Source organism: Polyodon spathula, chromosome 2 (genome assembly GCF_017654505.1).
Source record: "Polyodon spathula isolate WHYD16114869_AA chromosome 2, ASM1765450v1, whole genome shotgun sequence".
Classification (NCBI taxonomy): domain Eukaryota; kingdom Metazoa; phylum Chordata; class Actinopteri; order Acipenseriformes; family Polyodontidae; genus Polyodon; species Polyodon spathula.
In genome coordinates this window covers 25,722,877-25,739,896 of record NC_054535.1, presented here as the reverse complement: position 1 = coordinate 25,739,896, position 17,020 = coordinate 25,722,877, and the positions used below count along the sequence as shown (strand labels likewise).

Here is a 17,020-nt window from a genome sequence, read left to right as displayed (position 1 = left end):
GAAGCGTCCAGATCCACAGCAAACTCTATTTAGTCCTTAGGTTTTGGGGGAGCTTGTACCCAGATGGATAAGATGCTGGACTACCTAGAAAACACTTGAGGCAAGAATCAGCATCATCCCAGTTTTTATGGAGTTTTTCACGTGCCATAGGGTGCTGCTCCCACTTCCACGCTATTGCAAAAGTCTGTTATCCTCCTGTCTGAATGTGTTTCTTGACTTTAGCCTCTTATATATGGGTTGCTCCACAACTTCATGAAGCAGGTGCTATACAATATGTGTAGCTATTATGTACTATGTATCTCCTTACAGTACGATAATACGACAAAAAGCAGACTAAATGATAATACCAAAAATGAATCTTAATATTTTTAATAAAAGTAGCCGGCGCAAATATAGTATTATGCGGTGTATCGCACCAGTCGCCGGCTTATTTTGAAAACTCTCAGTGATGTGTTGGAAAAGATTAAAAGGGAATGGGAATTGTAATTGATTTTAAAAAGGAATTCGAAATGGAACCCAACCCACAGTCTGATGTCATTTTGGGAACAAAAAAGCCAACATGACATGGTGAAAAAAAAAAAATGTTTTGAGTAATGCGTTAGTGTGTTGCGTACATTTTTTTGTATATGAGAAGGTGCTGCCGTTTATTTTATTTTTTTTGGGGGGGGGGGGTGGGGGGGGGGGGGGTCAACAAACGGCAAGTACTACTTGACGACAGAGGGCGTGACCTTGCTCACCGTTCATGATGACCTGCTGTCTCTCCGCAGCTGGAACGAGTGGCTGAAGCTGCCGGTGAAATACCCAGACCTGCCGCAGAACGCACAGGTGGCCCTGACCGTGTGGGACGTGTATGGACCAGGAAGAGCCGTCCCCGTTGGGGGCACCACCGTAACGCTCTTCGGGAAATAGGGGGGGGGGGGGCATTCAAGAAAGACAAAGAGGGCAGGGAGGGGAAGAGACCAGGGGTGTGGGGATTAACCATGGCTAATGATGAACTACCAGACATAAAAAAAAAAAAAAAAAGAAAAAAAAAAGAAAGCATTTGTTCACAGATGCCCCGAATGTGATATGGAACCTGTGTTAAATCAGATAAATGATAAGTGATACAGGACAAGAGTTTACTGATGTAACTAGTTTAGTAAGCCTCCATTAAACACCACAGCATGTGCTTTGACTGTGAGGTGTTGCCAGGACAATCCATAACCAGTCCAGGACTGCTGTCCTTGGCAAAATAACACAATTATAAAACGTACGAATTCTCAACCAGAAACAAAAACACATTTAATTTGTTTTAAGTTAACTGCCACTGCAAAAAGACATGACAGTGGTATAATATGATGATAAGTCATGCTAGACCTCCCCAGTTTTTGCTGGAATGTGCTGGAAGCTCATTATGAACTCTGACAGAGGTTAGGTGTTTGTCCTCATGGTATATAGACTGAGCCAGGACTGCACCGTGGTGAGGGGGACAAGATTGCTGTGTGTTCTATTGGCTGCTGACTGGCCATCTATCCTATCACAAGCTCTTATTTGTGGAGCTCTCTCTCTCTCTCTCTCTCTCTCTCTGTCTCTCTCTGTCTCTCCACCTTAGTTCCTCTATCCATCCCTTTTTAATTTTTTTTTATTTCTAATGTCTTATTGGAAGCTGGAATCAGCTCAGTCTTACTTGCAACAGGGAGATGCACTCTTCATCAGAGTTCATGTTGTTTCTGTCTCTCTCCTGCTCTGTTTCTCTACCTTCCTCCCTCTGCTTTTCATTCTCTCTCTTGCTGCCCCTCCCCACTGGCCCCTCTGGTTCGTCCCCCCCCCCCCCCACCCCCCCCCCTGCCTCTCCCCCCGCAGGATGTTTCGTCAGGGGATGCATGATCTGAAGGTGTGGCCAGCAGTGGAGGGGGATGGCTCGGAGCCCACCCAGACCCCTGGGAGAACCAGCAGCAGCCTGAGCGAGGACCAGATGGGGCGACTGGCCAAGGTAAAGGTGGGGCAGAGAGGGAACGCGCTAAACAAAGCCCTATCTGACTAGATTCGCTCCATGCTGGTGCAGGAACCTCATAAATATTCTATTCCGTGATATTATTTCATTAAGATAGTTTTCAGTTTAGTCGGTGTAAGTGGTATAGAGTTATTATTGCCATTTTACTGTGGATTGTGGCTTAATTTGTACTCGATGGGCACATGTACAGCAACAGTCTGACACAAGTCTTGCAATTGGGGTGCAAACTCCCTTGTGTAAATCAAGTGCTTTTTCTTGATCCCATCCCCTGCATTATTTCCCCTGCTCAGTACTGTGCTCAGCTGTTCCAAATAGCTCAACTAATTGTTTTAAGTCATGGGTACTGACATTCACCTCAATATTACAAATCAGAATACCATTACACTCTCAGGTCATAAATTTCTTTCATACGCTAGTGAGTTTACTCCAGTCTTAACTCCAGTTTTATCAATGGAGGACATTCTTGTGACTCAATACACTAGTTACTCCTCCCATGTTAGTATGTTACAAACAACTTGAGAGAGAGTGCTTGAAAAACCTGAGATTTTATCACTAAGTTGTTTGGTTCCAGTTTAGTCTTTTTCTACTTTTCTAAGAAATAGGAGTTAATTAAACAATGGAGTGAACACTCTATGTTTCTCAATTAAGTACAAATTTACTGTAATTCCATGGAAGCTTTTGGAGAATAGCAACATTGCCACATAGAGGAGCATCAATCTCACACAGGAAAAATAGCCTCATCCCCTGATCTTTACACACCAGCCGTGCTGCAGCTCTTATTTTGCTGTCATGTAAAACGTTACTCTGTATGGTTGTAAAATAATAAAGCCTGTGCATACACTTTGTTATTCAAGTAAAATAAGTAAGTTCTTCACAAAGCCTGCATAAACAACTGCCGTATATACTAGGGTGATTAATAGATCAATGCATGTTTAATCAATCTCTAGATGGCGCTGGGAGGCTGGTGCAATGGGTTAATGTGCTAGCCCTTCTCTTGTGTCTTGTTGATGAATCCAGCTTAAGGAACAAGTGAAATTATTTTTGTGATCTCAACTTTGTCCATATCGCAAACAATAAACCAGCAACCTGTCCAGTCTGAAGACTGAACCTCCCAATAAACGTCAGAGTTCATGAAACTGCCTAACTGCGCATACACTGCCACTGACAGATGGCATGCAGTGATACAGCTACTGAGATTTGACAGTATTGTGCTGATGGAGTGTGATGATGGTGATGATATGTGGCACTTGTCTGTCAAAAATTGGTTGCATTTTTTCCCATACATTTTTGACTGATAATTTATACCATACACAAATGCAACAACTGCATTTACAGCATGCGTTTATTGTGTGTTTTTCCAGATCTCTGTGTTCATTCTGTGCTGGGGCTCTCTTTATTAATTGCTGATGTGCGATTCAACAGTGCTAACACAATTCCCACTGAACAGGAGCTCAATAGAGAAATTAATACAGTGGCTGTCAGGGAGGTGGCGCCATTGCCTAGCATTCTCTGTCAGGAGCTACAAGATAACATTCCACATCTCCCTGCTTTGATCTGTTCTCCTGATTTACATCTCATATTATAGGATTTACAGTTATGCTACATTCAGTAATTCATTTTCTATATGCGGTATCTTACGCCTGGGTACCCTTTTGGCAGCTCTTATCTTTAACAACAAAAATTGCTGTTTTGCACACATGCTGGTAGCTTTGTGAATCCTGTACTGTCAGAGCAAAGCTAAGAGTGTCTCAGAGACTTGAGAAGGGCGTTGCCGTCATGATAAACCATTGCAAACTATATTAAATGATAGTATTATGGTGAAACTGCAAAATGACCATGCAGGTTTACTGTGGTGAACTTCTATAAGGGATTGTTCTGCTGACAAACTGTTTCTGAGGCCGTCCTCCAAGCGTCATCTACGTAAAAGTGATCGTGATTGTGCTCCCAATCCCTTCCGTACCCTGACGGTGAGAGGTACAATCACAGTGTGAATTCCCCCTGTACCCTGACAGTGAGGGGGTACAATAACAGTTTGAATCCCCTCTGTACCCTGACAGTGAAGGGGGTACAATAACAGTGTGAATCCCCCTGTACCCTGACAATGAGGGGGTACAATAACAGTGTGAATCCTCCTGTACCCTGACAGTGAGGGGGTACAATAACAGTGTGAATTCCCCCTGTACCCTGACAGTGAAGGGGTACAATAACAGTGTGAATTCCCTCTGTACCCTGACAGTGAGGGGTACAATAACAGTGTGAATTCCCCCTGTACCCTGACAGTGAAGGGGTACAATAACAGTGTGAATTCCCCCTGTACCTTGACAGTGAGGGGGTACAATAACAGTTTGAATCCCCTCTGTACCCTGACAGTGAAGGGGGTACAATAACAGTGTGAATCCCCCTGTACCCTGACAATGAGGGGGTACAATAACAGTGTGAATCCTTCTGTACCCTGACAGTGAGGGGGTACAATAACAGTGTGAATTCCCCCTGTACCCTGACAGTGAAGGGGTACAATAACAGTGTGAATTCCCTCTGTACCCTGACAGTGAGGGGTACAATAACAGTGTGAATTCCCCCTGTACCCTGACAGTGAAGGGGTACAATAACAGTGTGAATTCCCCCTGTACCCTGACAGTAAGGGGTACAATAACAGTTTGAATCCCCTCTGTACCCTGACAGTGAGGATGTACAATAGCATTGCTGAAAACAGCGAGCTGTCTCTCCATCTCTCCCCAGCTCACCAAGGCACACCGGCAGGGTCACATGGTGAAGGTGGACTGGCTCGATCGACTCACCTTCAGGGAGATTGAGATGATCAACGAGGTGAGACTCTTTATCGATAGCAGGCAGCTAGCAAGCACAATACAATACAATTTACATTTCTATAACACCTTTCACCACAAGGATCCCAAAGTGCTTCACACACACACACACAAAGATGAACATACGCTATTGAATTAAAAACAGTAATACAAAATATAATAAAACAGAAATTTAAAAAGAGATACAAAATGTGGTTTTAATTGTAAAATTAGAAAACCCAAGATAAGATGCCAGTTTGTAAAAATAGAACAATTAGAAAGTCTAAATAATTCTGATGAGTATTAGGACAGACCATCCTCTCATATTGAAGATGTATCCCAGTAAAAAAGCTGCATTTTATTGTATTTAACAGTGCCAGGGGTATCGGTAGATGTGGTGTATTTAACAGTGCCAGGGGTATCGGTAGATGTGGGGTATTTAACTGTTACAGACAGGGTGAGTAGTTTTGGTTTATAGAAATGATGGGTGTTTAGGGATATTTACCAATGACAGTGGATATCAGGCATATTTAGAAGTAACAGAGGTATTTAACATTGACACATATTTAGCAGTGCCAGGGGTATCAGTAGTTTTGGGTATTTAGCAGTGCCAGGGGGTATCGGTTGTTTTGGGTATTTAGCAGTGCCAGGGGATATCAGTAGTTTGGGGTATTTAGCAGTGCCAGGGGTATCAGTAGTTTTGGGTATTTAGCAGTGCCAAGGGGTATCAGTTGTTTTGGGTATTTAGCAGTGCCAGGGGGTATCAGTTGTTTTGGGTATTTAGCAGTGCCAGGGGTATCAGTAATTAGGGGCATTTAACAGTGGCAGGGGTATCAGTAGTTTTGGGTATTCAGCAGTGGCAGGGGTATCAGTAGTTTTGGGTATTCAGAAGTGGCAGGGGTATCAGTAGTAGTGGGATCATTTCCTCTTACACGGGTAAGTACTGCAGCTATGTCAGGTTCTGTTTTACTCTTTGTATTCAGAGTGAGAAGAGAAGCTCTAATTTCATGTACCTGATGGTGGAGTTTCCTCGAGTGAAGAGTGCTGACAAGGAGTTTGGGATCGTTTACTATGAGAAGGTAAAACAATAATTACCCCCCCCCCCCCCCCCTGCCCCCGCCCCATGCAGTGCTGTGTATCATAAACAGAGCCAGCTAATGCAGCGCTGCGTATCATAAACGGAGCCAGCTAATGCAGCGCAGCGTATCATAAACGGAGCCAGCTAATGCAGCGCAGCGTATCATAAACAGAGCCAGCTAATGCAGCGCTGCGTATCATAAACAGAGCCAGCTAATGCAGCGCTGCGTATCGTAAACAGAGCCAGCTAATGCAGCGCTGCGTATCATAAACAGAGCCAGCTAATGCAGCGCTGCGTATCATAAACAGAGCCAGCTAATGCAGCGCTGCGTATCATAAACAGAGCCAGCTAATGCAGCGCTGCGTATCATAAACAGAGCCAGCTAATGCAGCGCTGCGTATCATAAACAGAGCCAGCTAATGCAGCGCTGCGTATCATAAACAGAGCCAGCTAATGCAGCGCTGCGTATCATAAACAGAGCCAGCTAATGCAGCGCTGCGTATCATAAACAGAGCCAGCTAATGCAGCGCTGCGTATCATAAACAGAGCCAGCTAATGCAGCGCTGCGTATCATAAACAGAGCCAGCTAATGCAGCGCTGCGTATCATAAACAGAGCCAGCTAATGCAGCGCTGCGTATCATAAACAGAGCCAGCTAATGCAGCGCTGCGTATCATAAACAGAGCCAGCTAATGCAGCGCTGCGTATCGTAAACAGCCAGCTAATGCAGCGCTGCGTATCATAAACAGAGCCAGCTAATGCAGCGCTGCGTATCATAAACAGAGCCAGCTAATGCAGCGCTGCGTATCATAAACAGAGCCAGCTAATGCAGCGCTGCGTATCATAAACAGAGCCAGCTAATGCAGCGCTGCGTATCATAAACAGAGCCAGCTAATGCAGCGCTGCGTATCATAAACAGAGCCAGCTAATGCAGCGCTGCGTATCATAAACAGAGCCAGCTAATGCAGCGCTGCGTATCATAAACAGAGCCAGCTAATGCAGCGCTGCGTATCATAAACAGAGCCAGCTAATGCAGCGCTGCGTATCATAAACAGAGCCAGCTAATGCAGCGCTGCGTATCATAAACAGAGCCAGCTAATGCAGCGCTGCGTATCATAAACAGAGCCAGCTAATGCAGCGCTGCGTATCATAAACAGAGCCAGCTAATGCAGCGCTGCGTATCATAAACAGAGCCAGCTAATGCAGCGCTGCGTATCATAAACAGAGCCAGCTAATGCAGCGCTGCGTATCATAAACAGAGCCAGCTAATGCAGCGCTGCGTATCATAAACAGAGCCAGCTAATGCAGCGCTGCGTATCATAAACAGAGCCAGCTAATGCAGCGCTGCGTATCATAAACAGAGCCAGCTAATGCAGCGCTGCGTATCATAAACAGAGCCAGCTAATGCAGCGCTGCGTATCATAAACAGAGCCAGCTAATGCAGCGCTGCGTATCATAAACAGAGCCAGCTAATGCAGCGCTGCGTATCATAAACAGAGCCAGCTAATGCAGCGCTGCGTATCATAAACAGAGCCAGCTAATGCAGCGCTGCGTATCATAAACAGAGCCAGCTAATGCAGCGCTGCGTATCATAAACAGAGCCAGCTAATGCAGCGCTGCGTATCATAAACAGAGCCAGCTAATGCAGCGCTGCGTATCATAAACAGAGCCAGCTAATGCAGCGCTGCGTATCATAAACAGAGCCAGCTAATGCAGCGCTGCGTATCATAAACAGAGCCAGCTAATGCAGCGCTGCGTATCATAAACAGAGCCAGCTAATGCAGCGCTGCGTATCATAAACAGAGCCAGCTAATGCAGCGCTGCGTATCATAAACAGAGCCAGCTAATGCAGCGCTGCGTATCATAAACAGAGCCAGCTAATGCAGCGCTGCGTATCATAAACAGAGCCAGCTAATGCAGCGCTGCGTATCATAAACAGAGCCAGCTAATGCAGCGCTGCGTATCATAAACAGAGCCAGCTAATGCAGCGCTGCGTATCATAAACAGAGCCAGCTAATGCAGCGCTGCGTATCATAAACAGAGCCAGCTAATGCAGCGCTGCGTATCATAAACAGAGCCAGCTAATGCAGCGCTGCGTATCATAAACAGAGCCAGCTAATGCAGCGCTGCGTATCATAAACAGAGCCAGCTAATGCAGCGCTGCGTATCATAAACAGAGCCAGCTAATGCAGCGCTGCGTATCATAAACAGAGCCAGCTAATGCAGCGCTGCGTATCATAAACAGAGCCAGCTAATGCAGCGCTGCGTATCATAAACAGAGCCAGCTAATGCAGCGCTGCGTATCATAAACAGAGCCAGCTAATGCAGCGCTGCGTATCATAAACAGAGCCAGCTAATGCAGCGCTGCGTATCATAAACAGCCAGCTAATGCAGCGCTGCGTATCATAAACGGAGCCAGCTAATGCAGCGCTGCGTATCATAAACGGAGCCAGCTAATGCAGCGCTGCGTATCATAAACAGAGCCAGCTAATGCAGCGCTGCGTATCATAAACAGAGCCAGCTAATGCAGCGCTGCGTATCATATTTTTGTATGAAAGAAAAAACAAACATTTACAATTCTGAAACTAATAGACCGCTCACTTCCCCTTAATTAAATGTCTGGGTTGTTTATCTTTGATTTGGTAACTTTATTGGGGGTGTTTTTAGTTTTTGTTTTGTTCTTTCCTTCCAGGATGGTGACGAGTCATCTCCCATGCTAACAAGCTCTGACATTGTTAAAGTACCAGACCCACAGATGTCAATGGTGAGTTTCATTATTGTGTATGACTCTCTTATCTCGCTGCCTGTCTGGGTGACTCTGAATGTATTTATGCATCACTTCAAGTCAGAAGCGTCAATGAAACCAATATAAAAGTGAGTACAAATGAGCTCTCTGAACTCTTTCATGAAAAAATCTGTAAAATACCATTATTTTAAGATGATGTCCCCGTCAACACTTATTATAACATTATGCAGGTCCGGTAATGCTTTTCCATATCCCCTTCGGTCATGATTTTTTAATTTACACTGAGAGTCACTTTCATCACTGCCACTTCTTAGCAGTTCATTACGCTCAAGCTCCTTCTCAGCTTCAATGGCAGTGACAGAGACCCGGCGTTTATTTACAGTGTTTGCCAGCAGACCCATCACTTATTGGAGACAGGTGATTATTTGAGACCCAGCAATTATTTGAAGTTTTACTGTAATATGTTTTTAATATTTGGTTGTAGGGATGCCAAATAGCCTCCTCTCGTTTGTAATTTTTTTATGTTCTCATGATTCACAGAATAAAATGGCTTTTGTTGTAGCTGACTTCCATAGCCCCCATTCTGTATTCTGTAAGGTCTGTATAGATATTTTACTAAAGGCAGGTATTAGAGTGTTGTTCCAGTCACTACTTTTTAGGTACAAACCTGCCCTGGTGCCATCTTCCTGTGCTTACAAAGGAGGCACTGTCTACTCCTGTAGGCCAAGTGCTTATTTTCCAGCTTTCATAATGCAGAGCAAACAAAAGTAACACTGCCAGTGTATGCTAAAAGGGAGTTAATGTAAAGTTTTAGGACCAGTTCAATTCCTGCTGGCTCCACAAGTGAAATTAGTTTGACAGTTTCTGTAGACAGCAGTGCACACCACTCAAACCACAGCCCCATGGAACCCCCTTGATCCTCTCCTCTGCAGTTTGCCTCTCTCACGCTGGCTGCTACATCTCTGTGTGTTTCAGGAGAACCTGGTGGAGAGCAAACACCACAAGCTGGCTCGCAGCCTGCGCAGCGGCCCCTCTGATCACGACTTGAAACCCAACGCTGCCACACGCGACCAGCTCAATGTGAGTACACTGCGCCCCCAGGTGCTGCCAATGAATCTCTGTGATCCTTTAAGACAAGAAGACTAAGCGTTCTGATCAATCGGCTGCTAATGACCTCTCGTTCTAAAATGTATTGATGGACTTTGGGCAGTTCAGCAACTCTGTAGCGACAGGGATGTGCAACAGATCTGGTAGCTCCCTTTTAAGACTGTTTGTTTTTGTTTGCATTGCAAAGTGTGCAGTGCCACCTGAGGGCTAAACATTTTTGTAATGTTGCACTTGCAGACGAGATTATAAAAGAAAATCAATTTTTTCGCCACACTAATAGTAAGACTAAGACCAAAAAACACCTGAATTCATGTCCAAAAATCAAACCCCTTTGATTATTATTTTTTCATTAAATTTTAAAGCTAAGGGGATGTCTTAGAAGTTCTCCTGTCAGTAATGATACGTGTAAATGGAATTGAACTGCTATATCTCCGAGGGGATTTGAAATGCAGATATTCTACCCCTCGTCATTAACCCTCCAGGGGCCGGTTGAAAAGCTCCATTGTATTGCATGTAATGATTAGGTTTTCTAATCTAGGTGTGTAACCTTTATTCTGCATCTATCTTTACAGATCATTGTGAGTTATCCTCCCACCAAGCAATTGACATCAGAGGAACAGGACCTGGTGTGGAAGTTCCGGTATTACCTCACCACCCAGGAGAAGGTACCATAACCCTTATAAAAGTTTCCCGTGGTAAATTGTAGCAAAGTGTGATATCAATGGGATCCACCAGATTAAATAAAGGTTAAATTAAAAGTAAAAATAAAGCATAGGTAAGTATTGTAACGCACAGAGAAGTATGGTACAGGTATATTAAAACATGGCAAGCCATGGCTAAGTATGGTTAATGTATTGTATAACTGCAATATTACTGTGAACATTTATCATGGCAGAAACTTTTATAAGGGAAGGAACTACAGCTTTAAACCGGAGATGTGTGAGACAGAATACTTCATTGATTTTTACATATTGACATAATATTATAAATAATCTTCGAAAAAAGAAAAAAAGATTTGAGATTTTTTTCTACTAATGCAAATATGTATTGTGGACAGTTCTACTGCATTTGTAATAAGGAGTGCCTGTGCCCTCTTCATAGGCCCTCACCAAGTTCCTGAAGTGTGTGAACTGGGCTCTGCCCCAGGAGGCAAAGCAGGCTCTGGAGCTGCTGGGGAAGTGGAAGCCCATGGACGTGGAGGACTCCCTGGAGCTGCTCTCCTCCCAGTTCAGCAACCCCACTGTCAGGCGCTACGCTGTGGCCAGACTGGAGCAGGCAGATGATGAGGTAAGAACCTCCTTCAGAACCCCTTCAGAATCAGTGTAGAACCCTGCAGTGCTCAATACCTGTAGAGAATCGACCATGTTGATCATTAAGTGCTCAGGACACCTAACTTATCTCGTAGGTAGTGGCTGCTGTATTTGACATTTAATTCTTAAATGTTAATGCAGACAGTCAGAGAGCCCTGTTGTGTTCAGTTGTAGTGACTATACCTGCTGTTGTGTGTCCCTAGGACCTGCTGATGTACCTGCTGCAGCTGGTCCAGGCTTTGAAATATGAGAACTTCAATGACATCAAGAACGGACTGGAGCCCTGGAGCAAGAGGGACAGCCAGGGGGGGATGTCAGAGAGCGTGGCATCCAACCTGGCAGACACAGAGAGGTGAGAGAGAGAGAGCGGGAGAGAGACTGACAGACACAGAGGGAAGGGAAAGATACTGTTGTTTTGTTATAAATATATTTCTGTAAATTTACTACGTTATCTTTGGCAATACTTGTGTGACTTGTCATGCCAATAAATACCATTTGAATTTGAGAGCGAGAGAGGTAGTGAGTGTGTGTTTTATGAGGTGACACAGACCTGTCGAATGCACGGTAATGAATCCTTGTTGATATTTGTTTGTTTTTTTCAGCTCCCAGATTCTGACGATCCCGCCCCCATCTGCCCCCCCCAGTGGCCCCACACCCAAAGGAAAGGACTCAGCTGACAGCGACAGCTTAGAGGTTAGCAGACAGGACCATCGCTGTCCGTGAGCTGTGAGCTGGGGGTAGCACTTAGAGCCTATGGACTGTGGGGGAAGGAGGCTGGGTGAAGGGTTTGAACCAGTTCCACAAGTGTCAGTAATAAGAATTAATCGGGGTTGTAGGGCACCAATATCGATATTTTGATATGATGTCAATAATAATTTTTCATTGTTAGTCTCGTAGGCAAACACCACACATATAGTATTATTTAACCATTTTATTCCATTGATTGGTGTTTTTCGTTTTCTAAGAACTCGATTAACAAATGTATTTCAAACATTCAATAGCTATAAATCAAGAAAAACAACAAATCCAAACCTGTGTACCCTCTCTCGTGTGCTCTACTCCCATTTCTTCTCCCGTTTCCTCTCGCCAGCCAATCCCTTACCACAGAGGTGGGGAATCCGGGTCCTGGAGGGTTGATGTCCTCCCTGGCTTTTGTTCAAACTGTGCCCTAAATTATTTGATTGGACCAATTATTACCTGTTTTTGGTCTAATAAGTAATTGACACCAGCACTCCAGGAACATAGGTTCCCCACCGCTGCCTTACCGGAAACCATATCCTATTTTCAAAAAGTGCGCGCATCAGCTAATTAAGAAACAGGATCATCTTTTTTAAAGGGATACATTAAAAACAAACTTAACACAAAAATAATAATAAACAGGAAAATCTGCTTAAATAATTTGATATGTATATATCTTTTTTTTTCCTTCATTCAGAACGTGCTCACAAGGTACCAAACGCTATTTGCATGCTGCATTAATTAAGCACTATTGGGGTTATTTTGAGATATACGTATGCGTCAGTGTGGTTCATTGCATTTTTTTTCATGTGATTACTTACACTGTTATTAATGTATTTTTAAAATATGAACTTTCAGTATTATACGTGAGATGTACTTTTAAAACATCAAAACACATCTCAAAATAATGCAATCAGCATGACACCATACTTAATATTTTTAGATGTGTCATGCATTTATATGCAGAGAAAATTCAATTACTTCCAGATTGGCTAGTCCTAGTCTGCGCAGTGAAGTACGGAAATATTTCTGTTTTAAGGTGGCGGATGATGGCGTGGAATAATAAAACAATATAACAAGACCTTTTTTTTTCTCCATGGATATTGTGAAGCAAAGCTTAGTAAAAGTAAGTTATTGCTGCTCTTATATAATGATCTGCTAACGTCTACATGTTTCATGTTGCAGTTGTGTTATTATATTGTTCTATGTTTTGGAAGACTTCGATATTATCGATATTGGAATATGTGCACGATATCGATGTACAATTTTCATATCGATCTCCATCCCTAATAATTGGTGTCATCTCTCATCCGTGCTTTATTTTGCGTACCATTCATGAGGGGTAACGGAACAGCTGACCTCCATAGAAAACAATGGAGGTTGTTGTATAATAATAAGGCAGAAAGTAAGTCTGCCTGTTACTGTTTTACAGCAAGACCTGTGCACCTTCCTGATCTCCCGAGCTTGTAAGAACTCCATGCTGGCTAACTACCTGTACTGGTAAGTTGAAAGTAACATTAACAAATAAAAAAAAGTCAATGTCGGTTCCCTTTTAAAACTCCAAAGGAAGGCAGAATAGTCTCTGCTCCCCCCCTGAGCCTGTGTGTCTCCAATAACACCAAAACCATTGCAGGGATGGAAATCAGACTTGTATTGCATAGCAGTTTCACCCATTCCAGGATTTAATGGAAGCTTGATTAGCCACAGAGTATAGGTAACAAGCTCAGGTGTGTCTTATTAAACTCACAGGGAAGCCAGGAATGAATTAAACTGCATTGCAATGGGAGTCTTATTTCCAACCCATGCCACCACACTGAAGGAGGCACTAACCGAAACATTTGTGTGCGTGCTTCAGGTATGTTTTACGTTGGTATTGTGAGTGCCTATGTTGAAGTTGTGGGTGCTGCCGTCCCTATCAGGTACGTGATCGTGGAGTGTGAGGACCAGGACACCCAGCAGAGGGACCCCAAGACTCACGACATGTACCTGAATGTCATGCGACGCTTCAGTCAGGCTCTGCTCAAGGTAAAACAAGAAATATGACTCCTGTTGCATAGCAGTGTCACCCATTCCAGGTTTTAATAGAGGCTTGATTAGCCTGTATTAATGGAGTCTTCTTTCCATTCCTCAGGTACTTGCCTGCAACATTAGAATTGGCCCCCTATAATATATATATATTAGTGCCCCCAGAAATCTTTCACATGGTACGGACAACTGAACTGCACCAACATCCCATCTCATAACTACTATGCATCAACATGCTATTTGAAATACAGACTTAAACTAGGAGAACAACAAGTTCACAAATCTGCTCTGCTGGTTCCATTTCTAATCATTACTCTCACAATCACTACAACTAATGTAATCATTACTCTCCCCCTAAGCATGGTGTATAAACATACATTTTTAAAAAATGTTATACGTTGTGACAAAACAGGCAGTAAAAAATAAAACGTCAGTAATAAAATAATAATAACAACACAACTTGGCAATTATGTGTTAATGATTAGGAAATGTATTTTTCCATTCACAATGGGTCACTTTCAAACAGACTCGGTCTGGTTCGTTTTGTTTGAAACAACTTATCAATGTGCTGGGGCTGTGAACACTTCTCTGCGAGCAAAGGGACCAAGTTTGTTTGGCTGCAAGCTTGTCTTTTTTTTTTTTTTTGTCATTTTGTTTATGTTCACAATGCAGATGTATTGCTTCGGTTTGTAATGTAACATGTTTTATATTTGTACATATTGCTGTGGAAGAAAGCACTGGGGGAGCACTTCGCTAATTTAATGAATACATTTCTAGAATGCAGTTTGTGCAATTCTGCATGGTTCTCCTAATGTCAGCATTAAACAAAGTAATTTGAGAAAAGACAGTATATGTTACAATATCCAGTTCGGTGTGGATTTTCCACTGTGAAAAACTGGAACCATTTTATGTTTCTTAAATTCACTGACGCCGTAGCAACTCTGAAGCCGCTGAAAGCCATTGAACAAAACTGTAACCCTTGTATATTATGGAAGCCATGCAAAGCCAGGGGGTGCTATCGCACCCCTAGTTGTCCGTGTTGCTGCTTTTTTTTTTTTTGCAGGTAGTATGGAAATAATAATTTATTTCAGTCCACAATTTCTGATCTCTGCATGCTGCTGATCAGACTTGAACCGCACATTTTATTCTGTTGGTTGTATTTGTAATTTGTAAATTATTGGTTAAATAAATACATAAATAAATGTTAAGCAATGTTATTTACAGTTAATAATAATAATAATAATAATAATAATAATAATAATAATAATAATAATAATAATAATAATAATAATAGCATCAGTAATAAAACACATTTAAATTAGATGTATGTAGTAATTGTATCAATTTAATGTGCGAACAGAGATTAAGAAAAAAAAGATACAAATATGTAATTGTGAGATTAAATCCAATTTATGATTTTTTTAATCTTTTGACAGCTATATCTAGGGGTCTGCATAAATCGCGTTAAAGTTACGTATTTTTCGCAGGTTGGTTATTGAATAAAATTCGGATTTTGCAGACATTTCACAGATCTGTTCACGGACGTGTAAGGCAAGCTTTGCCAAGATGTGGAAATTGATTACAAACAGTCCCAAAACTTGGTTACCCAAGGGCATCTGGCATACTGTAATGAAGGCAATATGTGCAACATGTTTGTAGTCATGTTATTTGTCCCATCCAATAATATATAAGAAAATATGCCTATTTCGGTCTAAAATTCTAACAGCATTTAAAAAGTAAGCAGCAGGTTGTTTGAAGTAGAGAGTGACACAGGAATGACACTTCAGTCCTGTCCCTTCCTGTCCTGTCAAATATTCCTGTCTCATCCTATGAAAAAGCCATCATTTCCAATCCTATCCCATCGTGTCCTGTCCAAATTACTCCTCTCCTGTCCTGTCCCGTCCTGTAACTTTTTTTTTTTTTTTAATTCCTGTCTCATCCTGTCCTGTCAAAAAAAAAATCCTGCCCCATCCAATCTCATGATATACAACTATTATTTAGAGGTACAGATATTTTTGTATTAATGTATAAAATGAGGGTTTATAGGGTTTTGCATTAAACACCACCAGTATACTAATAGTAATATGTTTTTAGTTTTAGTTTAAAAAAAAAATAAAAAATACAGTGCAAGCACAATGTCTTTATAAGCACAATGTGCATTATAATGATGTAATATATAACTTTGGTAATATAAAAACAACTGTTTAGAGTTTTGTGCAGCAGTTTCAGTTTCTAAACCAGTTACTAAGCAACCCAGCCCGGGGATTCAATGCCACAATAAACTGTCAGTGAAATACAGTATTAAGAACCATTCATTCATTTAAAAAAAAAAAAAAAAAAAAAAAAAAAAAACACATGGTATTAAAATAATATTTCTTAAACTTTAAGGGAGTATCCATCATTTATTTATTTAAAATTGTAGTATTATACATAACCCTTCAATGTAGCGCCATAGCAGAACCTCCAAAATAGTAGCTGCTACTGCCAAATCATAGCTGTTGGCATGTCTGCATTATGATTATGGTTAATAGTCATAAAAACCTAAAATGAGCACATCATTAATCTACTGTACATATGTATATATAGAGAGATGTTACATACATGCCAGTAGCAATCCACAGCATTCGGTTATAAATCATGTATCAGTATTGTTAACTAAAGGACTGTCATAACTATACAAGTATGGGTAATTTTATTAAGTATCAATCAGTGTTAAAAGTAAGGGTTTTTATTAACCATTTCATGTTGCCAAGACACTGATTCTCCGCGGACATCACTGTCCCTCTGGTCCGTCCGCATTGGTGTCTCTCTCCGAGTTTGACCCTTCTGATTCGGAGGCATACGGCTTGAATTGATACGGGAGACAATCCCTGTTTTCTCTGTCTACGTCAGATCCATCACTACATGATTCACATTCATAAGAAGTGTCTGAAACTGATCAAATGAGACTACTCTCACTTTCACTTCCATGACTGGCAGTGACATGCGTTTTTTTCAAAAATAAGTTCTTTTGTATTACTTGTATTATTTTTATATATTATACAGATATATAATATCGATATATAGATATATATTATATATATATATATTATATGTGTCCCAGGGAACGCAACACGTCATTTAAATTTGTTCCAAAAAAAAGAGAGACATGAACAAGTCATTGGCCCTTAGTTAATTTCGTGGTAATCCCTTTAATCTACGAAACTGGGGAGGTAGATGC

The 17,020-nt window shown here is 41.9% G+C and overlaps 1 protein-coding gene across 2 annotated transcripts in view; it reads left to right on the top strand.

Moving 5' to 3' along the window:
* Positions 1 to 17,020, top strand: part of pik3c3 (phosphatidylinositol 3-kinase, catalytic subunit type 3) — a 35,578-nt gene that overhangs the window by 5,469 nt on the left and 13,089 nt on the right. Inside the window, exons 3-14 of one of the 2 annotated variants that reach the window (XM_041218689.1) lie at positions 768 to 908; positions 1,840 to 1,972; positions 4,733 to 4,819; positions 5,781 to 5,876; positions 8,567 to 8,638; positions 9,596 to 9,700; positions 10,300 to 10,392; positions 10,829 to 11,014; positions 11,241 to 11,389; positions 11,640 to 11,730; positions 13,208 to 13,275; positions 13,695 to 13,800. In XM_041218689.1, the coding sequence (XP_041074623.1) occupies positions 768 to 908; positions 1,840 to 1,972; positions 4,733 to 4,819; positions 5,781 to 5,876; positions 8,567 to 8,638; positions 9,596 to 9,700; positions 10,300 to 10,392; positions 10,829 to 11,014; positions 11,241 to 11,389; positions 11,640 to 11,730; positions 13,208 to 13,275; positions 13,695 to 13,800 (1,327 nt within the window). Of the gene's footprint in view, positions 1 to 767; positions 912 to 1,839; positions 1,973 to 4,732; positions 4,820 to 5,780; positions 5,877 to 8,566; positions 8,639 to 9,595; positions 9,701 to 10,299; positions 10,393 to 10,828; positions 11,015 to 11,240; positions 11,390 to 11,639; positions 11,731 to 13,207; positions 13,276 to 13,694; positions 13,801 to 17,020 lie in introns of those variants that run through there. The other variant, XM_041218679.1, reaches the window with a different exon arrangement.